Here is a 25,840-nt window from a genome sequence, read left to right on the forward strand (position 1 = left end):
AACTCCCTCACTATCATGAGAACAGCACCAAGGAGATGGTGCTAAACCATTCATGAGAAATCCATCCCATAATCCAATTACCTCCTACCAGGCCCCACCTCCAACATTGGGGATTACAATTCAAGATGAGATTTGGGCGGGGACACAGATCCAAACCATACCAGAGTGTCAAGAAAGGCCTCACTGGGAAGGTGATATCTGAGCAAAGTTTGAAGGAGGTAAGGAAGCAAGTCACAAGGGGCTCTGGCAGGAAGAGTGATGCAGGGAGCAGGCAGAGCAAGTGCAAAGGCCCTGAGGTGGGAGAATGTCTGGTGTGTATGAGGATCATCCATTTGACAGACTTGCCAGAGATTTTATAGAGAAGTGAGTCAGGGAGGAGAAGAGTAGATGAGCGATGGGGGAAAATGTGAGCCTTGTTGGCTGTTATTAAGGATTTGTTTTTACTCTGAGTCAGAGATGCAGACTTTGAAGGGGTTGGAGCAGAGGAATGACATAACCTGACACATGTTAACTGTAACGGTGTGGCTTTTGTGTTGTGAATTTGATGAAACAAGCTGGAAACAGAGAGTCTAGGTAAGAAGCTTCTGTCATATCCAGGTGAGAAATGAGGTGGTCAGAAGTGTTGTGATTCTGGATATATTGTGAAGGTAAAGCAGACAGAATTTCGCTGATAAATTGCTTGCGGGTTTCACGAAAAAAATAGTTCTCCTTCTAGTCCCCAAAATAAACTAAACATTGAGCATTTTCTATAAATTGCTGACTCCCTAGAAAAACAACTCTAACCCTGATGTTTGCAATGCTGACGCCTGGGTAGGTCATGACCTTTCGTGCATATGAAAATCATGTGAGAAAAGCGCTGGGTTTTGCCATCATGAGTAGACTGATAAAAACGTGCTCACAATGGTAATCTTGGAGAATTTCCCTCTCAATACCTGTTGTGGTTTTAGTTTGGCAAGCCTGTCCTAAAGTCTGATTTAATTGCCAGGTCTTGGCAAGCAATCTTCTTTTCTTTCCTAAATGCTTCTGTCCCTGAGACCCCTTTCACTGTTGACAATGATCGTTTCCCTCTTCCGCCACATTTTCCGCGAATTCTTACCCTCTCCTAGAACCGCTACTGGTCAGGACTTTTTTTTTTTTTTTTTAAGCTAGGAACAAGAGAAAGCACGCTCGTGCCACCAGTTCTCCATGAGATTCTTCCAGACCATACAGAAAGACAAGTGATTGGAACATATGAAGGTTGAAAGGGAAAGAGAACTGTCATTATTGGTAAATGACATGATCGTCTACTTTAAAAATCCAAGAGAAACAGCCCCTCCTGGGCTCAAGTGATCCTCCCGCCTCAGCCTCCTGAATAGCTAGGACTACAGGCATGCACCACCACACCAGTTAAACATTTTACTGTGTAGAGAACAGATCTCACTATTGTTACCCAGCCTAGTCTCAAACTCCTGGCCTCAAGCAATCCTCCCACCTCAGCCTCCCAAGGTGCTGGGATTACAGGTGTGAGCCATCATGCCCAGCCTGTGTTTTCTTCGATAATTTTTATAGTTTCAGCTTTGATGTGTGTCTATGATCATTATGAATTAGATTTTTTCATATATATACAGTTGTTCCAGCACCATTTATTGAAAATACTTTTCTCCATTTAATTATTTCTACCTATATAGTTGGTAGAATTCATCAGAGAAGTCATCTGAAACTGGATATTTTCTTTGTTGAAAGATTTCAAATTGTGAATTTATTTGAATTCAGGTAAGTCTGTTCAGATTTCCTATTGCATTTTTAGTTTTGGTAATGTGTATCTTTCAAGTAATTTTTCCATTTTATTCTATTTATGGGCAAATTTATTGGTAAAAAGTTGTTCATATTATCCTTTTGATGTATGTAGGATCTGTATTTATATTTTCTTTTTTTTTTTTTTTTTGAGACGGAGTCTCGCTCTGTCGCCCAGGCTGGAGTGCAGTGGCGCCATCTCGGCTCACTGCAAGCTCTGCCTCCCGGGTTCACGCCATTCTCCTGCCTCAGCCTCCTGAGTAGCTGGGACTATAGGCGCCCGCCACCACGCCTGGCTAATTTTTTTTGTATTTTTAGTAGAGACAGGGTTTCACCGTGTTAGCCAGGATGGTCTCAATCTCCTGACCTCGTGATCCATCCGCCTCGGTCTCCCAAAGTGCTGGGATTACAGGCGTGAGCCACCGCGCCCGGCCAATTTTCATATTTTTAGTAGAAATGGGGATTTACTACGTTGGCCAGGCTGGTCTCAAACTCTCAGCTTTAAGTGATCTGCCCACCTTGGCCTCCCAAAGTGCTGAGATTACAGGCATGAGCACTGTACCTGGCCAACACTGGCAATTTATGTCTTCACACTTTTTTTCTATCAATTTTATCAATTTTATTGATCTTTTCAGAAACAGTTTCTGGTATAATTAATTTTCCTCATTTGTTTGTTCATTTCATTGACTTCCGCTCTTATTTTCTTCATGTTCGTACATTGGATATAAACATCTTTTTCTGGTCTCTTAAGGTAGAAGCTTAGATTCTTTGATTTTTGGCCCTTTCTCTTTTTCTAGTATAAGCATTGAATGTTGTAAAATTTCATCTAAGCATTGTTTTGAATGCAGCATCTTCTCATTTTCTTGTTGTTGTTGTTGTTGTTGTTGTTGTTGTTGTTGTTGAGACAGAGTCTGGCTCTGTCGCCCAGGCTGCAGTACAGTGGCAGCGCTATCTTGGCTCACTGCAAGCTCCACCTCCCGGGTTCACTCCATTCTCCTGCCTCAGCCTCCCAAGTAGCTGAGACTAAAGGCGCCCGCCACCATGCCCGGCTAATTTTTTGTATTTTTAGTAGAGATGGGATTTCACTGTGTTGGCCAGGATGGTCTCGATCTCCTGACCTCGTGATCCACCTGCCTCGGCCTCCCAAAGTTCTGAGATTACAGGCGTGAGCCACCGCGCCAGGCCCTCATTTTCATTCAGTTAAAAATATTTTCTAATTTACGGTTTCTTTTTTGATCCATAGGTGATTTAGAGGTATATTGTTTAATTCCAAAATATATGGATTTTTTTCCCACTTTTTTTGTTATTAATATATTTAATATTTAATTCCATTTTGATCTTAGAAAATGTATTATTTTTAGCTTTAAACATCTATTGAGGGCTTCCAGTTCCAGGTAAAATGATGGAAACACATTCCATCCTTTCTGTCCCATTGAATACAACTCTAAAATGTGGGTAGAATATATGCATCAGCTTATTGAAAACCCTGAAAAATGAATTGTAACATGTTTGTTGTAGAAAAACACCAGAATTTGAAGTACCACTGAATTGGCAGCAAGTTTACCATTTTTTCTTCTATGGTTCCCCAACCTGAGTTCAGCATGGCCAAAATTCTGGAAATGAACACTGTGGCATGGATAGAGGGAGCTCCAGGAAATGCTTTCTAGGCCTGGCTTGAGGAACTCCTAACACTCACAGGAAATACAGAAATCTCCTGTGGATTTTTCCCCCCTTTCTTTTCTTTTTCTTTTTTTTTTTTTTTTTTCTTTTTTTTTTTTTTTGTGACGGAGTCTTGCTCTGTCCAGGCTCGAGTGCAGTGGCGGGATCTCCGCTCACTGCAACCTTCGCCTCCCAGGTTCAAGCGATTCTCCTGTCTCAGCCTCCTGAGTAGCTGAGACCACAAGCGCATGCCACCACACCCAGCTAATTCTTGTGTTTTTAGTAGAGACAGGGTTTCACCATGTTGGCCAGGATGGTCTTGATCTCCTGACCTTGTGATCCGCCCACCTCAGCCTCCCAAAGTACTGGGATTACAGGTGTGAGCCACCACGCCCGGCCTCCCCCTTTCTTTTCTTGTGCCATGTCCATGGTCAATCTCATGGCAGCAATGGCAGCACTGGGATGACTAGGGCCAGGAGAGGCCAAAACTTTAAGGGAGAAGAACCTTCCTCTCTGTGTAAGGGAGCTGCAGTTCCAATAAATTGAGAATGCCTTTGTGTTGTTACTGGTTTTTTTTTCTCTGTGCCCTTCCTCCATTTAGACCTTTGAGTTTCTCACGATAGAGCCAAAAAGAAGAGCTGCAGGAAACCAGAGGGTACCAGGGAGACCATGAAGATATGTATGCTTGGGAAAGCTACACCGTAAAGTTGTTGATGAGCTCCACGGCTGACCACTGAGCCGTGCTTGTAAGGATCTCACCCTAATTAGCATCCTAAAGACTTTCAGATCTAAACTCACAAACAAACTACCGCTTATGCCGCACACTAACCAGAGTGGCACACAGTCATGACAGACCTAAAGAGATCTAAAAAAAAAACAGAAGAGAACATAACATATCGAAAGGCTTTAGAACTGAACTGACATTGGAACCATACCCTACAGAGGTGTGTTGGAACACACAGCCTCAACCTAACCAGGTCAATTGCCTGCTAAACAAAAATATCAACTGTGGGGAAAAGAAAGAGAGATCAGACTGTTACTGTGTATACGTAGAAAGAAGTAGACATAAGAAACTCCATTTTGTTCTGTACTAAGAGAAATTCTTCTGCCTTGAGATGCTGTTAATCTGTAACCCTAGCCCCAACCCTGTGCTTGTAGAGACATGTGCCGTGTTGACTCAAGGTTTAACGGATTTAGGGCCGTGCAGGACGCGCTCTGTTAACAATGTGTTTGCAGGCAGTGTGCTTGGTAAAAGGCATCGCCATTCTCTAATCTCGAGTACCCAGGGACACAGTGCACTGCGGAAGGCTGCAGGGACTTCTGCCCAGGAAAGCCAGGTATTGTCCAAGGTTTCTCCCCATGTGATAGCCTGAGATATAGCCTCACGGGAAGGGAAAGACCCCAGCCCGACACCCGTAAAGGGTCTGTGCTGAGGAGGATTAGTGAAAGAGGAAGGCCTCTTTGCAGTTAAGAGGAAGGCATCTGTCTCCTGCTCATCCCTGGGAATGGAACGTCTCGGTGTAAAACCGGATCGTATGTTCTATTTACTGCGATAGGAGAAAACCGCCTTATGGCTGGAGGTGAGACATGCTGGCGGCAATACTGCTCTTTAATGCACTGAGATGTTTGTGTAAAGTCAAACATAAATCTGGCCTATGTGCACATCAAGGCACAGCACTTTCCTTAAACTTATTTATGACACAGAGATCTTTGCTCACATGTTTTCCTGCTGACCCTCTCCCCACCATTACCCTATAGTCCTGCCACATCCCCTCTCCGAGGTGGTAGAGATAGTGATCAATAAATACGGAGAGAGCCGAGCGCGGTGGCTCACGCCTGTAATCTCAGCACTTTGGGAGGCTGAGGCGGGCAGATCACGAGGTCAGGAGATCGAGACCATCCTGAACACGGTGAAACCCCGTCTCTACTAAAAATACAAAAAATTAGCTGGATGAGGTGGTGGGCGCCTGTAGTCCCAGCTACTCTGGAGGCTGAGGCAGGAAAATGGCGTGAACCCCGGGGGGCGGAGCCTGCAGTGAGCCGAGATCGCGCCACTGTACTCCAGCCTGGGCGACAGCGAGACTCCATCTCAAAAATAAAATAAAATAAAATAAAATGAAATAAAATAAAATAGCTACTGAGGGAACTCAGAGACCAGTGCCGGCGCAGGTCCTCTGTATGCTGAGTGCTGGTCCCCTGGGCCCACTGTTCTTTCTCTATACTTTGTCTCTGTGTCTTATTTCTTTTCTCAGTCTCTCGTCCCACCTGACGAGAAATACCCACAGGTGTGGAGGGGCTGGCCCCTTCAATTAACAGTCTCTATAGAATTTAAACAAGACCTAGAATCTCATAACTTAACATTTAAAATGTTCAGAATAGGCTGGGCCCAGTGGTTCATGCCTGTAATTCCAGCACTTTGAGAGGCCGAGGCAGGTGAGTCACCTGAGGTCAGGAGTTCAAGACCAGCCTGGCCAGCATGGTGAAACCTCGTCTCTACTAAAAATACAAAAGTTAGCTGGGCATGGTGGCACACGCCTGTAATCCCAGCTACTCGGGAGGCTGAGGTTGCAGTGAGCCAAGATCGCACCATTGCACTCCAGCCCGGGCGACAGAGCAAGACTCCATCTCAAAAATAAAACAAAATAAAATAAAATGTCCAGAATACAATCCAAAATCATTTGACATATAAAGAACAACTAAAAGTTTGACCTGATGGTAAAAGGCAGTGCCAAGATGATAATGATGTTGAAATTCTCTGACAGACTTTAAATCAGATATTATAAGAATGCTTGAGTGAGCAATTGATAACACTCTTGAAACAAATGTTAAAATAGAAAGCCTTGGTAAAGAAATAGAGGCTATAAAGAAGAACCAAATAAAAACATTAAAACTGGCCAGGTGCAGTGGCTTATGCCTATAATTCCTGGCACTTTTGGAGCCCAAGGCAGGAGAGTCACTTGAGGCCATGAGTTCAACACCAGCCTGGGCAACATTGTGAGACTCTGTCTCTACAAAAAAAAAAAAAAATTAAAAATTAGCTGGGCGTGGTGGCATGCACCTGTAGTCCCAGCTACTGAGAAGGCTAAGGTGGGAGGATTGCTTGAGGCCAGGAGGTCAAGGCTGCAGTGAGCCATGATCATGCCACTGTACTCTAGCCTGGTCAACATAGCAAGACCCTAACTCAAAAAAATTAAATAAATAGAATTTTAAAAATTAAAAAATAAAAATGTTAAAATTGAAAGGTACAATAATTGAAACAAAAAACTCAATGGTTGAACCTAGAGCAGAATGGAATAACAAAGGAGTCAGTGTATTTGAAGATACATCCATAGACACTACCCAAGCTGAGGAACAGAGAGAAAAAAAAAATAGGAAAAAAATAGCAGAGCCTTAGGGACCGACTGTCGTCCAATAAGAAAATATCTTTTTTTTTTTTTTTCTGAGACAGTCTCACTTAGTCGCCCTGGCTGGAGTACAGTGGTGTGATCTTGGCTCACTGTAGCCTCCACCTCCCAGGTTCCAGAGATTCTCCTGCCTTAGCCTCCCAAATAGCTGGGATTACAGGCATGCTGATATTTGTATTTTTAGTAGAGACAGGGTTTCACCATGTTGGCCAGGCTGGTCTCGAACTCCTGACCTCAAGTGATCCACCCACCTCAGCCTCCCAAAGTGTTGGGATTACAGGCGTAAGCTATCACACCTGGCCACTTAGAAAGAAATTTATTATAAAATGCTTATGTTAAAAAGAAGAAAGTTCTCTTAAGTCAATAATCTAAGTTCCCACCTTACAAAATTAGAAAAAGAAACACAAAAGAAACTCCAAACAAGGAAAAGAAAGGAAATAACAAAGATAAGAGCAGATATCAATGAAGCTGAAAACAGAAAAACAGTAGAGAAAATCAATGAAACCAAAATCTGGTTACTTGAAAAGATCAATACAATTGATAAACCTCTAGCAAAACTGATGAAGAGGGAAAAAAGCAGACACTACAAAATACTATTTGTAGGGTCCAGCCCTTTGGGGCTTAGCGGGTGTTCTCCCCGTGTGCGGAGACGAGAGATTGTAATAAATAAAGACACAAGACAAAGAGATAAAGAGAAAGCAGCTGGGCCCGGGGGACCACTACCATCAAGACGCGGAGACCGGTAGTGGCCCTGAACCACTGGTTGCGCTGATATTTATTGCATACAAGACAAGGGGGCAGGGTAAGGAGGGTGAATCTTCTAAGTGATTGACAAGGTGCAGCAAGTCACGTGATCACAGGACAGAGGGCCCTTCCCTTTTAGGTAGCCGAAGTAGAGAGAGAAGGCAGCATACGTCAGTGTTTTCTTCTATGCACTTATAAGAAAGATCAAAGACTTTAGACTTTCACTATTTCTTCTACTGCTCTCTACTACGAACTTCAAAGAGGAACCAGGAGTACGGGAGGAACATGAAAGTGGACAAGGAGCGTGAGCATTGAAGCACAGCCCCACAGGGAGGGGGTTAGGCCTCCGGATGACTGCGGGGAGGCCTGGATAATATCCAGCCTTCCACAAGAAGCTGGTGGAGCAGAGTGTTCCCTGACTCCTCCAAGGAAAGGAGACTCCCTTTCGCGATCTGCTAAGTAACGGGTGTCTTCCCAGGCACTAGCGTTACCGCTTGACCAAGGAGCCCTCAAGCGGCCCTTATGCGAGCGTGACAGAAGGTTCACCTCTTGCCTTCTAGGTCACTTCTCACAATGTCCCTTCAGCACCTGACCCTATACCTGCCGGTTATTCCTAGGTTATATTAGTAATGCAACAAACAGTAATATTAAAAGCTAATGATTAATAATGTTTATAATAATGATTGATAATTGTCCATGATCATCTCTATATCTAATTTGTATTATGACTATTCTTATTCTAACTATTTTTTTTATTATACTGAAACAGTTTGTGCCTTCAGTCTCTTGCCTCGGCACCTAGGTACTCTTTCACCCACAACTATTATCAAGAATAAAATAGGGGATTTCACTACAGACCCTGAAAAGATTAGAAGGATAATAAAGGACCATTATGATTACGCACAAAATTTCAACAGTTTAAACGAAATGGAACAATGCCTCAAAAACCACTAACTACCAAAATTTACCCAAGATTAAATAAATAAACTGAATAGGGCCTGGCGTAGTGGCTCACGCCTGTAATCCCAACACTTTGGGAGGCTGAGGCAGGAGGATCACAATGTCAGGAGATCGAGACCATCCTGGCTAATATGAGACCCCGTCTCTACTAAAAATACAAAAAATTAGCTGGGCATGGTGGCAGGTGCTTGTAATCCCAGCTACTCGGGAGGCTGAGGCAGGGGAATCGCTTGAACCCAGGAGGTGGAGGTTGCAGTGAGCCAAGATCACGCCACTGCACTCCAGCCTGGGCGACAGAGCAAGACTCTGTCTCAAATAAAAAATAAAAAAATTAAAAAATAAATAAATAAATAAATCGTTCTAGAACTATAAAGAAATTGATTTTAGCCAGGCATGATGGCTCACACCTGTAATCCCAGCACTTTGGGAGGCCAAAGCGGGAGGATCACTTGAGCTCAGGAGTTTGAGACCAGCCTGGGCAACATGGCAAAACTCCATCACTACAAAACAATACAAAAATGAGCTGGGTGTGGTGGGTTGCACCTGTTGACCCAGCTACTCTGGAGGCTGAGGTGGAAAGGTGAACTCAGCTGTACACCCACCAGCTGTACACTCACTGCAGGAGGCCGAGGCTGCAGTGAGCCATCATTGCACCATTGACTCCAGCCTAGGTGACAGAGGCACTGTCTCAAAGTAAAAAAAAAAAAAAAAAAGGAAAGAAATTGAATTCATAGTTTAAAACCTTCCAAAACAGAAATCACCAGCCCAGATGGCTTAACTAGCGAATTCTACCACACATTTAAAGATGAAGTAACACCACTTCTACGCAATCTCTTCCAGAAAATAGAAGAGGGACCACTTCCCAACTCATTTTCTTAGGCTAGCATTTGCTCTGATCCTGAAAGCAGACAAAGGTAATACAAGTAAAGAAAACTACAGACCAATATCTCTCATGAACATAGACATAAAAGTCTCAACAAAATATTAGCAATTGGAAACTAGCAATACATAAAAGGATAATATACTATAACTAAGTAGTGCTTATCTCAGGCCTGAAAGGCTGGTTCAATATTCAGAAGTCAATTAACATAATCCAGCATATTAACAGTCTAAGAAGAAAAGCAACAGAATTGTATCCACTCATGCAGAGAAGGCATTAGACAAAATTCAATATCCATTTATAATTTTTTAAAATACTCTTAGTATACTAGGAATAGAGGGAAAGTTCCCCAATCTGATAAAGGGCATCATCTACTAATATGTCATTCATTGTTATTCAATAGACTTTTTTTGGATATTTCTTCCTATACATTCAGCTGTCGAAGACAGTTTTAATTTCAGGTCTCAAAAGTCCAGCCCAGACTAAAGCAAACCTTTTTTTTTTTTTTTTTTTTTTTTTGAGATGGAGCCTCGCTCTGTCGCCCAGGCTGGAGTGCAGTGGCGCGATCTCAGCTCACTGCAACCTCCGCCTCCCAGGTTCAGGCAATTCTCCTGCCTCAGCCTCCCGAGTAGCTGGGACTACAGAAACACACCACCACACCCTGCTAATTTTCTGTATTTTTAGTAGAGACGGGTTTTCACCGTGTTAGCCAGGATGGTCTCGATCTCCCGACCTCGTGATCCGCCTGCCTCGGCCTCCCAAAGTGCTGGGATTACAGGCGTGAGTCACCGCGCCGGCCGATTTTTTTCTTAACACTCAGCACCACTGTCTGTCTGTCGGAGGACTGCCTTCATGCCGCTACAGAAGGCAGGAAGTCACAGAATGGATGATAGCCCGTGACTGTTGCGTTCTGAGGTGTGAGTACTCCAGCTCCCCTGTTCCTAATGGGGGCAACTCTGAGATGTGACCTACACTGTTTCCAATGCTCCCCAGTGGGATTGAGATAGTTACACCACCACCAACAATGCAAGGCTTGCCTTCGAGCACTTCCTGATGAATTCCTTTCCCAAGAACCAAGCTCTCACAGCGAGCTTCAATTGCATGCACGCTTGCCTTCCTTCCCTTCCTCTTCCTGATTCCCCATTCTCCTGTCCACTTCTCCTAAGAGCACTTTCTAATGAATCACTTTCATAAGAATCATCTCAGGGACTGACCGAGAGAAGCCAGGACTGGAGTCCTGGGAGGTTCTGTTCCTCCTTTCTGTTTCTTTTCCTCTTCTCAGTACTCCTCAAGGGCTGGGTCAAGGGAGAGAAGAATGCAAGGAAACCAGCGCTGCCATCTGTGCTAGTGTGGTAGTCGAGGAGGCCTTCACAGCAAGCATCCGACACTGGCTTTCATGAGGTCTATTGGAGGTGTCCAGAGACCCCCGCAGGATCTTTTGTGACCCAGCCGTTCACCACCAGTTCCTGCCCAGATGAAAACTGTACACCCACCGCCTCTTACAGCCTCGCTCTGCTATGCAGTCCTCTTGGGCAGGGTCCTTCCTAGCTGGCTCAAGCCTGACATCTATAGAGTCGCCTCGGCTCACGGGTTCTCTGACATTCTTACGCTGCCAGACTACCAAGTGCAGCCTGATTGACTGGTGGACGGGGCAACTCCAGCCCAGGTGTTTGTCTTCAGACTTCTCCTGTCAAGAAGCAGAGATGAGTCTGTTTCTTCACAACTGCCACAAAACTCCTGAGGACACAGCCATAGCCTCCACTAAAACTCTTCTTGCCCCTCTCACGTAGCATTCCACGGTGGTCCCAATGGTGTCTGCATCTTATAAGGCTACCATCAGGCCTGGCAGGGAGATGCTCGTGTTATCCCCTGGCAGACAACCACTGTCTCTACAAACAGTTCCCTTGCAACTCTATTATCTCACTGATAGAGGTTTAAAGAAGCATTCCCCTTCCTGTGGAGGGAAAAAGTGTTGAATCCCTTGCTACACATCTAAGAATTCCCTTGAGGCCGGGCGCGGTGGCTCACACCTGTAATCCCAGCACTTTGGGAGGCCAAGGCAGGTGGATCACTTGAGGTCAGGAGTTCGAGACCAGCGTGGCCAACATGGTGAAACCCTATCTGTACTAAAAACACAAAAAGGAGCCAGGCATGATGGCGGGTGCCCGTAATCCCAGCTACTCAGGAGGCAAAGGTAGGAGAATCACTTGAACCCAAGAGGTGGAGGTTGCAGTGAGCCGAGATCGCGCTACTGCACTCCAGCCTGGGTGACAGAGCAAGACTCCAACTCAAAAAATAAAAAAACAAAAAAGAATTCCTTTGAAACAATCCCCTTAAATCTCCATTCATCTTTTGCGTAGCCTGGGAAGAGTGATGGTGATTATGTTGCCTCTCTTAGTTAGTCCTGCCTAGATGCATCCAGCTTTTCTCTGTTTTAAATGGGAACTTACCAACGATCATTCTCAACTTTGGGAATCTAGCCAAATCTCTATAACAACAGGAAAAGTGTCATTTAACCTCCCTATTTCTTGTGGTCATGTCACTTTTCTCAGTTCCTTAATTGGGCTTGCCAAGATGTTGTTTACCATATTAGTCTTTTTGGAAAGGGGTTTTTGTTAAGACGATAACATGACAAGCTACAGACTTGGAGAGAATATTTGCAAACCACCTATCCAACAAAGGGTTAGTACCTAGAATATATAATGAATTATCAAAACTTGACAGTGAAAAAACAAACAATCTCAATTAGAAAATGGGCAGAAACCTGGGCACAGTGGCTCACGCCTGTAATCCCAGCACGTTGGGAGGTCGAGGCAGGCGGATCACCTGAAGTCAGGAGTTCGAGACCAGCCTGGCCAACATAGCAAACCCCATCTGTACTAAAATACAAAAATTAGCCAGGCATGGTGGCGAGCACCTGTAATCCCAGCTACTCGGGAGGCTGAGGCAGGAGAAACACTTGACCCTGGGAGGTAGAGGTTCTGGTGAGCCGAGATCGTGCCACTGCACTCCAGCCTGGGTGACAAAGCGAGACTTTGTCTCAAAAAGAAAGAAAGAAAGAAAGAAAATGGGCAGACGACATGAAGAGATGTTTTACCAAAGAGGATAAGCAGATGGAAAATAAGCACATGAACGAATGTACAACCTCATTAGCTGCCACAGAAACGCAAATTAGAACCACAGTAATGTATCACTATATATCTATCCAAAGAGCTAAAACTTTAAAATACTGACAACAACCAGATACAGGTGAGGAAGTCGGCAAACTGGATCATTTATACATTGCTGGTGGGAATATAAAATGGTACAACCACTCTGGAAAACAGTTTGGCAGTTTCTTTTAAAAGTAATCATGCACCCACTATATGACCCAGAAATTGCACTCAGGCATTTCTCCCAGAGAAATAAAAATGTGTGTTCACACAAAAACTTGCACATGAATATTCATAGCAGCCGTATTTGCAACAGCCAAAGACTGGAAACAACCCAGATGTCCTTCAATGAGTAAATGGCTAAACGAACTGTGGTACGTCTATCTATACCATAGAATAGCGCTCAGCAACAGAAAGAAATGAACTGTTGACACGTGCAACAACTTGTAAAAATCTCGAGGGAATTACGTTGAGTTTGAAAGTCAATTCCATGGCCGGGTCCAGCGGCTCACGCCTGTAATCCCAGCACTTTGGGAGGCCGAGGCAGGTGGATCACGAGGTCAGGAGTTCAAGACCAGCCTGGCCAAGATGGTGAAACCCCATCTCTACTAAAAACACAAAAATTAGCCAGGCGTGGTGGTGGGTGACTGTAATCCCAGCTATTCAGGAGGCTGAGGCAGAGAATTGTTTGAACCCGGGAGGTGGAGGTTGCAGTGAGCTAAGATCGTGCCACTGCACTCCAGCCTGGGCGACAAGAGCAAGGCCAATTTATCACTTTTAGAGAGGCGATGTGATCATTGCTGAACCATCACCCAACATTTCTAGTGGGCGGGAAAGCCCCCTCCTGCCCACTCATGCCTGTCTAACTACCTGTAACAACCCTGGAAACCCAGCACTCTGGGAGGCCGAGGCAGATGGATCGCTTGAGCGCAGGAGTTTGAGACCAGGAGGCTCAAACTGGTCTCGAACCAGAAGGCCTTCTGGTCTTGAACCCAGTTTAGTGAGACCCTGTCATTATAAAAAATTTAAAAATTAGCCAGGCGTGGTGGTATGCGCCTATAGTCCCAGTTACTTGGGAGGCTGAAGTGGGAGGATCACTTGAGCCCAGGTGTTTGAGGCTGCAGAGAGCCATGATCATGCCACTGCACTCCAGCCTGGGTGACAGAGCGAGACTTTGTCTCAAAAAAAAATATATATATATATATGTATGTGTGTGTGTGTGTGTGTGTGTGTATACACATATATGTATATGTACACATACAATTTATATATATATGTATATATAGCATTTTCTAGATTCTGTGATGTTTCTGGTAGCTCTCTGCTTTTGAAATTTGTGACTTTTTAAATTTAAATAAATGGTAATTTTTATGCTTAATTTTATATCCATAATTTTGTAATTGTTCTTACAGAGGGCTCCCCAAAATTGTGTACACCTCAGGCCCCATAAAACTTGGAATCACTTCTCTGGCTCTAGGAAAAAGTACACCAAGTACAACTAAAATACTGATTATACGACTGGTTTGCACGTCTGGAAAAATTATATTGTCAAGCTTTTTACAGTTCAGGAAGACTCAGCAATAAGTTAAAAGAATATGAGGCAAATTTTTTTAATGGAATACTGACTACTTTCAGAAGAAATGAGAGTTGTGCAAGAAAGGGAATGTAATCAGATTATAGTAGTTGACTCAGCAGTAACCATATTGACACAGATACAACTGATACAAATTTTAAAGTAGTATTTAAATACAAATTGTAGACTACATTGGAAGATTTTACCTCGTTTACATGATAGCGACTAAATAATGTCTACAACTCATACGAAGATGAAATATCAGTTTGTGTGTCTTACTTAGAACTGCAGATGTCAGTACTAGAAGAAACAGCTAGAATCACTGAAAGCAGTTTCTCCAGGCAGCAAGAGGAGCTAAAGGGGGCAGGTCAAGTAACCTAGAGCCCTGTAAAACTTCTAGTTTTATAGACTTTATACTTCTAGTTTTATAGACTTTATAAAATTTCTAGTTTTCTACAAAAATTCTAGTCCTATAAAACTTTAGAGTGTATTATTACTTCCATAATTTATTTTTTGAGAAGGGATCTCGCTGTCTTACCCAGGCTGCAGTGTAGTGACACAGTCACAGCTCACTGCAGCTTCAATTTCCTGGGCTCAAACTATCCCCTCATCTCAGCCTCCCAAGTAACTGGGACTGCAGGGATGCACCACCACATCCAGCTGGGGTGTGTGTGTGTGTGTGTGTGTGTGTGTGTGTGTGTGCATGTTGTACAGACTGGGTTTCGCCATATTGCCCAGGCTAGTCTCAAACTCCTGAGCTCAGGCGACCCACCACCTCAGCCTCTCAAAATGCTAAGATTATAGGCATGAGCCATTGCACCCAGCCTATTTTCACGGTTTTTTAAATTTAATCCCAATCGTGTACATTTTGAAGGGGCAATCCTAGAAAATTTTTCAACTGAAAACTGGGAAGTCTTTACCTATCCCAAGCTTATGAGCAAAAAAATTACTTTGAAACATTCTATGTGAAAACAAAGAAACAAAAGTGGTAACTACTTGCCCCCTACAGAGAATGATTACATAATGCATGGTACATCCCTACTTTGGAATTCTCTACAGCTGCTAAATCCAAGGAGGTAAAACCTGCCAGGTAATGGCATAGATTAGATTGGTGTCCACGAGACACTGTGAAGCGGAACAGGCACTATGTAATGACATAATATTGCATCTACTCATGTACACAGGAAGGGCTCTGGCAGGGGACACAGGAAAGAGTTGACTCTGGGGAGACGGAGGAGGACTGAGAGGACACTCGTGTGCGTGCGAGTGTGTGTGTCATTTAAAACATTTTTTTTTACTAATAGAATGTATTACTTCTGTAATTTAAAATTTTTAAAATATGGGGCCGGGCCCCGTGGCTCATGCCTATAATCCCAGCACTTTGGAAGGCAGAGGCAGGCGGATCACCCGAGGTCAGGAGTTCGAGATCAGCCTGGCCAACATGGCGAAATGCTGTTTCTACTAAAAATACAAAAATTAGCTGGGTGTGGTGGCGCATGCCTGTAATCCCAGCTACTCGGGAGGCTGAGGCAGAAGAATCGCTTGAACCCGGGAGGTGGAGGTTGCAGTGAGCCAAGACCGCACCATTGCACTCCAGCCTGGGCAACACAGCAAGCCTCCAACTTAAATAAATAATATAACCGCTGAATAGTCTTTTTAAGGTCAGTTTCAGAATGTTCTTGGAGCGGGAAGTTTGCCCACTGTGGAGATTGTTGGTGACACCCTGTGTTGAAGATATGTCTAGATCCGCTTGGGGTCAGAAAGACAGAGCCACGGTGGTGAGAAAGTGACTTACCCATCCTCCTCCTCGTCATGACCATTTTCCTTGAAGGCTGAGAGTGGAGCTGGGGTATGCCCTGCGACCCGGTCTGGGGAGAACCCAACCGCAGAGAAAGATGTTTCCTTTGGGAGCCCTGGTGTGTCCGGAATTGGTGGGTTCTTGGTCTCACTGACTTCAAGAATGAAGCCGCGGACCCTCGCGGTGAGTGTTACAGTTCTTAAAGGCGACGTGTCTGGAGTTTGTTCCTTCTGATGTTCAGATGTCTTCAGAGTTTCTTCCTTCTGGTAGGTTCATGGTCTCGCTGGCTCAGGAGTGAAGCTGCGGAACTTCGCAGTGAGTGTTACAGCTCTTAAGGCAGTGTGGACCCAAAGAGTGAGCAGCAGCAAGATTTATTGCAAAGAGCGAAAGAACAAAGCTTCCACAGTGTGGCAGGGGACCCGAGTGGGTTGCCGCTGCTGGCTGGGGCAGCCTGCTTTTATTCTCTTATCTGGCCTGATTGGTGCGTTTACAATCCCTGAGCTAGGCACAAAGGTTCTCGACGTCCCGACCAGAGTAGCTAGATACAGAGTGTCAATTGGTGCATTCACAAACCCTGAGCTAGACACAGGGTGCTGATTGGTGTGTTTACAAACCTTGAGCTAGATACAGAGTGCCAATTGGTGCATTTACAATCCCTTAGCTAGACATAAAGGTTCTGCAAGTCCCCACCAGACTCAGGAGCCCCACTGGCTTCACCCCGTGGATCCTGCACTGGGGCCGCAGGTGGAGCTGCCTGCCAATCCCGCGCCCTGCGCCCGCACTCCTCGGCTCTTGGGTGGTCGATGGGACTGAGCGCCCTGGAGCAGGGGGCGGCGCTGGTCGGGGAGGCTCGGGCCGCACAGGAGCCCACGGAGCGGGGGTCGGGGAGGCTCAGGCATGGCGGGCTGCGGGTCCCGAGCCCTGCCCCGCGGGAAGGCAGCTAAGGCCTGGCGAGAAATTGAGCACAGCAGCTGCTGGCTCAGGTGCTAAGCCCCTCACTGCTCGCGGCCGGTGGGGCCGGCCGGCCACTCCGAGTGCGGGGCCCGCCGAGTCCACGCCCACCCGGAAATCGCGCTGGCCCGCAAGCGCCGCGCGCAGCCTCGGTTCCCGCTCGCGCCTCTCCCTCCACACCTCCCTGCAAGCTGAGGGAGCCGGCTCCGGCCTTGGCCAGCCCGGAAAGGGGCTCCCACAGTGCAGTGGCGGGATGAAGGGCTCCTCAAGTGCCGCCAAAGTGGGAGCCCAGGCAGAGGAGGCGCCGAGAGCGAGCGAGGGCTGTGAGGACTGCCAGCACGCTGTCACCTCTCACTGGGAGCCAGGCGGACCCTCCAGCCACAGCCCAGCCGACCCCTTTCCCACCAGTGCCAGCCACTAAGCCCGTCTGCTCCAAGCCCCTTTCCCGTTTCCCTGACCAATGTCCCTCGGGATTAGGGACCAAGGAGCAGCTGTCTAGGATGCGCGCCTTGCGTCTTCCACGCCCTCCCCTCTCCCTCCTCTTTGCATGCTGTTTCTCAGTTCCCAATAACCAGGCCACACAGAGATTCAAGCATTTGTTTCTTCTTTCCTACACCATTGAAGAGGCTGACGATTATAATAATTACAATGAATTACAGAAGGAGGTGGGATCTCAGTCCTCCAGGGTCAGGGACTCTTAAACTACCTCCTTTCTCTCTTTGCTCAGCACTTCCCCATACCCCTGTCTCAGTGTTTCTTCCTTTCCTCAAAATCCTCAACAGAGAAGCCAGAGCTGGGCAGGTGTGGGGTATGGGTTAGCCAGAGGCGTGCTGGGGTCAGGCCGCCTCGCCGGTGGCATTCCGCCTTTTCTCACACACCCAGCGGTACACCTGCAGGCAGAAGTCATCGTTCCAGCGGCCATCCGGCTGGACTTCAACACAGTCTTCACTTCCACCCAGCTCGTGCCCGTGCCAATTATCTGGCTGAGTGACAGCCCAGTTCCTAAGGAGGCAAGAGAAAACTCGGACTCTGCCACGGTGGTGAGAAAGCGACTTACCCATCCTCCTCCTCTTCATGACCATTTTCCTTGAAGGCCGAGAGTGGAGCTGGGGTGTGCCCTGCTACCCAGTCTGGGGAGAACCCAACCGCAGAAAAAGATGTTTCCTATGCCCAGTCCCAGCAACCCTCACCCCCAGCCCAGAAGAGCACAGCTTTGGAGGGGTTGGAGTCTGGGAAGGAGAGGATTGGGGAATTTGGTCCCTGAGGGACGAGTCAGGGTAGCTTGGAGTGAAAGGCCAGGGGGCTGTCCCCAGAGAAATCTAACAAGGAGATGAGGGAAGAGGCCACTTACTTGTAGTTGTGCCTATAGTCTGTGCCATCCACCCATTTCCAAGAGCCATCACTGTCCGTGAGACCTATCCAGGTATTGAAGGGGTTCGTGTGTTGTACAATGAATTTCTGGAAACACAGGCAAACAGGAAATTTCTAGTCTCTTATGCCTTTCTCCTCCCTCCATGCAGGCATGGAACCGTGGCCCCCCTCAGCCTTCCCCAGCCTGATCTGCCCTCAGGCTGAAGCACCAGCTCCCGACAAGACTGCTTCCTAGCTTTTTCTTCCGTCACTCTAGCTACTGTTCAGTGCACATTTGCTAGGCTAGACTTGGTGCTGTCTGTGCAAACATGATCTCATTTAATCCTCAGAAGCCCTCTAAGATGGGCACTGCAGTGACCACATTTTGCAGGGAGTTGCAGAGCCAGAGAGCCAATCCTGTACCTGAGTTAGTGGCCACTGTCCCCTGTTCACAGCCCTGGGCTGGTGTCCCCCTTCATTCCCAGCTTATGGCTCTACCCAAGTTCCGGTTCTCTCCCTGTCTTCTGCCCACAGCCTCGAACTCCTGGGATCCCGACCCTGGTCCCTGCTCTTACTGCCCCCCAGACCCCAGACCCACTGAAGATCTCAGTTTCACTGGCCTCTCAAGTACATTGGCCCCTGGTAGCTCTCGCTTCTATGTGTAGCTATCATTTCCTGAGATCTGTCAGGCCCGGGAGCTTCTAAGCTTGGACCCACTGCCCAGGGCCCCATTATGATCTAGCTACGTGGAGTCTGACAATCGGGGCAAAATAGGAAGACACCGGGGTGTGAGGAAGCAGCCCGGACAGCCAGTTGCCAGGGGCTTGGGTGAAAGCGGACTTCGAGCCTGCAGATAGCTCCCCGGGACTCACGCGCACCCACACTCCCAGCACGGTAGCCCCTCCAAATGGCTTTCTCTTACACACAGCTGTTCCTAGGGACCTAGGTCCTGTGGTTCGGTAGGGTAGGAGGGGAAGGTGTGGTCACCTGGTTTTGTGGAGAAAGTGGAGAGGGATGGATCCGTTGAGCAACGTGCACACTTAACAATTCCCTTTGACAGCCTGGAATTTTCCTTCCAACAGTATTTGAAGGACAATTGCCTAATTCTACTCTCACTCTCTAGAAAAACAACTAAGGTTGCAGTTATTCACCTCTTCCGATTAAGCATCAGAAACTGGGGCATCCCTAAATTCTGGAATCCCACAAATAGGACAAAGTCCCATGCATGAAGGGGCAGCCCTCAGAGGCAGGTGAGGCTGCTCCCCAAATTCAGAGGAGTCAACGGAGTTGGAGAGAAAGTGCCTGGAGACAACACACACTATGTGTTGCTACCTGCTGCCAGCCCTCCCTCCCATCGCCACGAGAAACAGAACAACTGAGCAGACTACAAATTAGCAGCATCCAGCCCGCTGTGTTAAAGACTGAGAGGAGGAATCAAATCATGCCAGATGATCAGAGAAGACAGTCCAGGAAAATTCATTGCCCCTTTCCTGGGTGAACCATAGGAAAGAAAGCACTGTGCCCATTCACAAAAGTAATGGAGAAAATCATCATGAAACTTATGCCCCCAAAAAGAAAGAGGAAGATGAGGCAGATGAAAAATGAACTGTGATATCAAAAAGAGAGGTGAAAAATAGACTGAAAAGAAGCCTTGTTTCAGAATATGAGGGCATGTTGGAGAACAGTTTCTTTTTTATTATTATTATACTTTAAGTTTTAGGGTACATGTGCACAACGTGCAGGTTTGTTACATATGTATACATGTGCCATGTTGGTGTGCTGCACCCATTAACTCGTCATTTAAAATTAGGTATATCTTCTAATGCTCTCCCTCCCCCATCCCAAGAACAGTTTCTTTACATGCTTACAAAATTTTAAAAAGAATGACATAAAACATGAAAGAAGATATAAAAAAAAAAAAGAGAACATGATAAGGAAAGGAAATGAAAAGTTTGAGCTACATACTAAAAAAAAAAAGCCCAGGTGTGGTGGCTCACGCCTGTAATCCCAGCACTTTGGGAGGCCGAGGCAGGTGAATCACCTGAGATCGGGAATTGGAGACCAGCCTGACCAACATGGAGAAACCTCGTCTCCACTAAAAATACAAAATTAGCCAGGCGTGTTGGCGCATGCCTGTAATCCCAGCTACTTGGGAGGCTGAGGCAGGAGAATCACTTGAACCTGGGAGGCGGAGGTTGTAGTGAGCCGAGATCGTGCCATTGCACTCCAGCCTGGTCAAAAAGAGCAAAACTCTGTCTAAAAAAAAAAAAAAAAAAAAAAAAAGCCAGGCGTAGTGGCTCATGCCTGTAATCCTAGCACTTTGGGAAGGCCAGGCGGGAGGATCACCTGAGGTCAGGAGTTCAAGACCAGCCTGGCCAACATGGTGAAACCTTGTCTCTACTAAAAATATAAATATTAGCCAGGCATGGTGGCAGGCACCTGTAATCCTAGCTACTCGGGAGACTGAGGCAGGAGAATTGCTTGAACCGGGAGGCAGAGCTTGCAATGAGTCGAGATCATGTCACTGCACTCCAGCCTGGGCGAAAGAGCAAGTCTCCATTTCAAAAAATAAAAATAAACAAAAAATTTCAGATAAAACACTTGAGGGGCCGGGCGTGGTGGCTCACACCTGTAATCCCAGCACTTCAGGAGGCCAAGGCGGGCAGATCACGAGGTCAGGAGTTCAAGACCAGCCTGACCAACATGGTGAAACCCTGTCTCTACTAAAACATATAAAAGCCAGGCACGATGGCGGGTGCCTGTAATCTCAGCTACTCGGGATACTAAGACAGGAGAATTGCTTGAACCTGGGAGGCAGAGGTTGCAGTGAGCCAAGATCGCGCCATTGCACTCCAGCCTGGGCGACAGAGCAAGACTCCGTCTCAAAAAAAAAAAAAATTTTTTTTTTTTTTTTCAGATACAACACTTAAGGAACCTAGGAAAGGAAAGACTCAGACACATGGGAATAAGAGGTATCCTGGTCTCCTCACCTTTCCTATGGAAGTTATACAAACTTTTAGTTTTCAAAGCCAATAATTTTCAGCCTATTATTTAAAGTTATACAAGTAATCACTGCAATAACTCTAAATAAACTACATAGTTTCCAAAATACCATAAAGAAGAAAACAAAAAGAACACCTCTCACATAGCAATTGTAAGAAAATTAAGAAGCATGTAAAGCAGAAAAAAGAAAGGACTAGGGTTAAACATATCTATTAAAATGTAAATGAGACACTCACCTATTAAAAGAAAAGGTACTTATTAGATTTTTAAACATCAAAAAACCTGCCAGGTGCAGTTTTGGATTACAGTGGCTCAGACACCTGTAATCCCAATATTTTGGGAGGCCCAGGCGGGCGAATCGCTTGAGGCCAGGGGTTCAAGACCAGCCTGGGCAACATGGCACAACACCATTTCTACTAAAAATGCAAAAAACTACCCAGGTGTGGTGTTGTGCACCTGTAGTCCCAGCTACTTGGGAGGCTGAGGTGGGAGAATCCCTTGAGCCCGGGAGGCACAGGTTACAGTGAGCTGAGATCATGCCACTGCACTCCAACCTGGGCGATAGAGCCAGATCTTGTCTCAAAAACAAAACAAAACAAAACAAAAAACCTATATAGGAGAAATACCTTAAGCTTAGCTGCCCTGTGATGCCCCTCAGGGAATGGTCCAGGATGAAGCCAAGATTAATTTAAATCAGCATTTTTTTTTTTTTTTTGAGTCAGAGTCTCGCACTGTCACCCGGGCTGGAGTATAATGGTGCAGTCTCAGCTCACCACAACCTCTGCCTCCCGGGTTCAAGCGATTCTCCTGCCTCAGCCTCCTGAGTAGCTGGGATTACAGGTGCTCGCCACCATGCCCGGCTAATTTTTGTATGTTTAGTACAGACAGGGTTTCACCATTTTGGCCAGGCTGGTCTCGAACTCCTGACTTCATGATCCGCCCACCTCGGCCTCCCAAAGTGCTGGGATTACAGGCGTGAGCCACTGCACCCGGCCTAAATCAGCATTTTTAAGGGCGAGATCCAGGAGTCGATATATTTTTTTTAACTCTTGAAGAGATTGCAATGTACAGTCAAGACTGAGAATCATTAATTTAAAACAGAGATTCAAAAAGGTAAGAAACAAAAGGATGGACAGAGATACAGCAAGCAAATGCAAGTCACAAAAAAATCAAGGACAGTGGTATTTATATATCAGATAAATTCAAGGCAAAAAGCATTAACTGGGACACACGTTGGCTTCATAGTGACGAAAGCACCGTCCACCACGAAGTTGTAGTGGTCATGAGCTTATTGTGTGCCAAATCACAGAGCACTGAGATCTTAGGTTGAACTGCATGAAACTGACATTTTTATAGGTCAAAACTGATGAAATGTTGGCAAGTTCAACCTGATAAGTAAAGTAAAATATGTTCGTACTCACAGTATGCTGTAAAGTACTAACAGAGCCTGATGTAATGCAAACAATACATATATTCTGGCCCCTGTATCATATGGCTTAACTACTGTGGCATTAAAATACTTTGAAGTTCAGCCAGACGTGGTGGCTCATGCCTGTAATCCCAGCACTTTGGGAGGCGGAGGTGGGCGGATCATGAGGTCAGGAGTTCCAGACCAGCCTGGCTAACACGGTGAAACCCCATCTCTACTAAAAATACAAAAAAATTAGCCGGGCATGGTGGCACGTGCCTGTAATCCCAGCACTTTGGGAGGCCGAGGCAGGAGAATGGCATGAACCCAGAAGGCGGAGCTTGCAGTGAGCCGAGATCGTGCCACTGCACTCCAGCTTGGGTGACAGAGCGAGACTCCATCTCAAAAAAAAAAAAAAAAAAAAAAAAAAAAGGATAAAATAAGCCTGATCCAGCCTCCCAGAGCAGGCCTTCCAAGGGCTTCCTCCTGCCTGTGGGAAGCGTGGCGTCACCTGCTCCTCCCAGGAGTTGATGACCACCAGGTGTGCGTTCTCCAGCTGGCAGTACTTCTCCGCCTCAGCCCAGGCCTTCCCGGAGTGAGAGAACCAGTAGCAGCTGCCTTGGTGCTCCACCCAGTTGACGGGGCAGCAGGTCCTTTGGGAGCCTGAGGGGACAGGGGGCAGGGAGATGAGATCCAGCCGGAGGGGCAGGCACACTGGGCCTGGAGACGGCCCCACCCCTACCGTTGCTGTGGAGGAGCTCCATCTGGCAGGCCACGAAGCGCAGGTCCACAGGGAAGTGCTTCAGATGGAAGAGCAGGGCATCGTGATCTAGGACAGACAGGCTGAAAGTGCTGCCGGCAGGTGTGGTCCCCACCTGCTAGGCTCCAGCCTGTGGCTGGGGAAGCATATACACCCACAGACACGTACACCATGCATAGACCACACCACACACCATACCACACACACACCACAGACATGTACACCACACATAGACCACACCACACACAGATCCATCACACACACACAAACACACCAAGAGACACACCACACACATCACATGCGTACACACACATATACCATACCGCACACACACAGACTCATCTCACACACACCACCACACATGCATACACACACAACACACACATATACACCACACTACACACCACACACAGATCCATGACATACCACACCACACATACGGAGAGAGACACAGATACACATGCTTGCAGGCACACGCACGCACACACGCACACGTGCACACTACACACACCGCACACGTACACACTACACACACCGCACACGTACACATGCACGCACATGCGCACACACCCCGGAGGCTCTCTGACCTGCTTTCAGGTCCTGCTGCTGTTTCTCCAGCTTGGCTCCTAGGGATGTGATCTTGTCACCCACGCTGCCTCCTGGAAGCGGAAAGCCAGCTGTTTCCCCGCTGAGCCTCCCTCCGTCCTCATGCTGCTGGGGGACCGGGGGCCAGCGCCTCGTCCTGGGTGATGCAGGCATCCACCTCCTGGCTTCCTCGACCCCACCCAGGCTCCCTGCACTGCCACAGTGGCTCAGGCCACTCTCCTGCTTCAGTCCCTTCAATGGGTCCCCATTTTCTCAAAATAAAGCCTCGCTCTGTCAGCACGGCTCACCTGCGTGGCCGGGCCCCTCCCCACCTCTCTCTGGCCACCCCTTACCTGCCTGCCCCTCCGATGGGCCTGCCACACTCGATTTGCTCACAGGCCCAAGACATGGTGCCTTCCTCACCTCCGGGTGTCACAGATCCAACCTCTCCACCTGGCACTAACCTCGTCCGTCCCCACCTGCCTCCCTCCTATACATCCCCCAGGGCCCCTGGACACCTTGCCCAGCCTGCACCCCCACGGCACCCCACACAGCCCTGTTGCAGACTCGGCACTGAGCCCAGCAAACCTGTGCGGATAAATGAGAACCCAGCTGTCCAGCCCCTCACCGTGGGTGCTGATTGCATGGACCTCTGTCAGGGTGCTCGAGGAGAAGTTGCTGAAAGCTTCCTTCAGGCTCCGCAGCTCGGCTTGCAGCTGTGCACCTTGTCAGGTGGCAGTGGGGGCAGGATGAGGCAGAGGGGCTGTGTCCCCATCACTGTCCATGTGACTGGCCCCTCAATGTCCCCGCATTTGCCCCAGCTTGTGCTCCACCCCGCCTCCATCCCTTCCCCTCCCATCACCCCGATCGCTGCCCGCCACTGCCCATGTCTCTTTCCCCACCCCTTGCCCATCCCTGCTGGCCCCTGTGACCCTCACTTTGGGACCCAATCACACAGATGACCACCAGCAGCAGGATGTTGAAGCTCAGGGCAAGCAGACTGAAGCAGACCATGGAGCAGAGACGCTGTGCCAGGGGCTGGGCAGGAGGTGGCCCTGTGGGAGAGGGGCATCAGGAGCCGGCAGCCTGGGTGTGGGGAGCCGGAGGGTAAAGACAGGGCACCAAAGCCTGGGCGGGGGGATTGGTTGGGGCCATGGGGGGGTCATCATAGGCTTTGACCCCAGCATTTGAGCATTACACACACACTCTTACACACTCGCACCCATATTACCATGTATAAATATACACACGCAGCTAATCTGGTGCACACACACCCATGCACACGACTCAGGATATTCACATCAGCTGTGTGCAAAGCCCAGATCCTGGAGCTGGGGGACTGGGCGACGCACAGGGGGCCGGGGGGGCAGACCCAGCCCTGCCTAGGCACACATCCTGAGAAGGGGGATCTGTGAATGGTTTTCCTCCCATCCAGCCAGTGGCAGAGGCCTCCAGATCACCTCGGGCCTTAGTCTCAGCTCTTCTAAGGCTCCTGTCCCCTCAGATTGGAGACTCCAGAAGCTGGGCCCTGTGTTCTTCCTAAAATCCATACTGGAACAATCCCTCCCCTGCCAAAATTCCATTGAGATCCTTACATCTGGGTCATTCCACCATAGCCCACTCTCCAAGCACAACCCTCCAGGTCCCACCTGTTGTCCTCATCCCCCACCACGCAAGGCCTCCTCCCCAGCGCCCTCTGCCCTCGCTCCCCTAGAAAGCTCGTTCCACACTAAATTTGCTCCCCTCAGCCTGAGGTCATCTCACAGGTACCTCTCCCGCCCCATGATCCATCTGCACCCTGACAGCACTGACACACACATTCACATGCCCTCACAAACTC

The 25,840-nt window shown here is 47.5% G+C and overlaps 1 protein-coding gene across 2 annotated transcripts in view; it reads right to left on the reverse strand.

Annotated features, from left to right (window-relative positions):
- Positions 1-17,477: 17,477 nt before the first annotated feature.
- Positions 17,478-25,840, reverse strand: part of ASGR2 (asialoglycoprotein receptor 2) — a 53,428-nt gene continuing 45,065 nt past the window's right edge. Inside the window, exons 4-10 of one of the 2 annotated variants that reach the window (XM_003810118.5) lie at positions 24,939-25,055; positions 24,629-24,724; positions 24,003-24,074; positions 23,398-23,484; positions 23,167-23,318; positions 18,246-18,352; positions 17,478-17,896 (exon numbers count right to left, since the gene is read on the reverse strand). In XM_003810118.5, the coding sequence (XP_003810166.1) occupies positions 17,731-17,896; positions 18,246-18,352; positions 23,167-23,318; positions 23,398-23,484; positions 24,003-24,074; positions 24,629-24,724; positions 24,939-25,055 (797 nt within the window). In that variant the 3' untranslated portion in view covers positions 17,478-17,730. The remainder of the gene's footprint in view (positions 17,897-18,245; positions 18,353-23,166; positions 23,319-23,397; positions 23,485-24,002; positions 24,075-24,628; positions 24,725-24,938; positions 25,056-25,840) is intronic. The other variant, XM_055101021.2, reaches the window with a different exon arrangement.

Source organism: Pan paniscus, chromosome 19, assembly GCF_029289425.2.
Source record: "Pan paniscus chromosome 19, NHGRI_mPanPan1-v2.0_pri, whole genome shotgun sequence".
Classification (NCBI taxonomy): domain Eukaryota; kingdom Metazoa; phylum Chordata; class Mammalia; order Primates; family Hominidae; genus Pan; species Pan paniscus.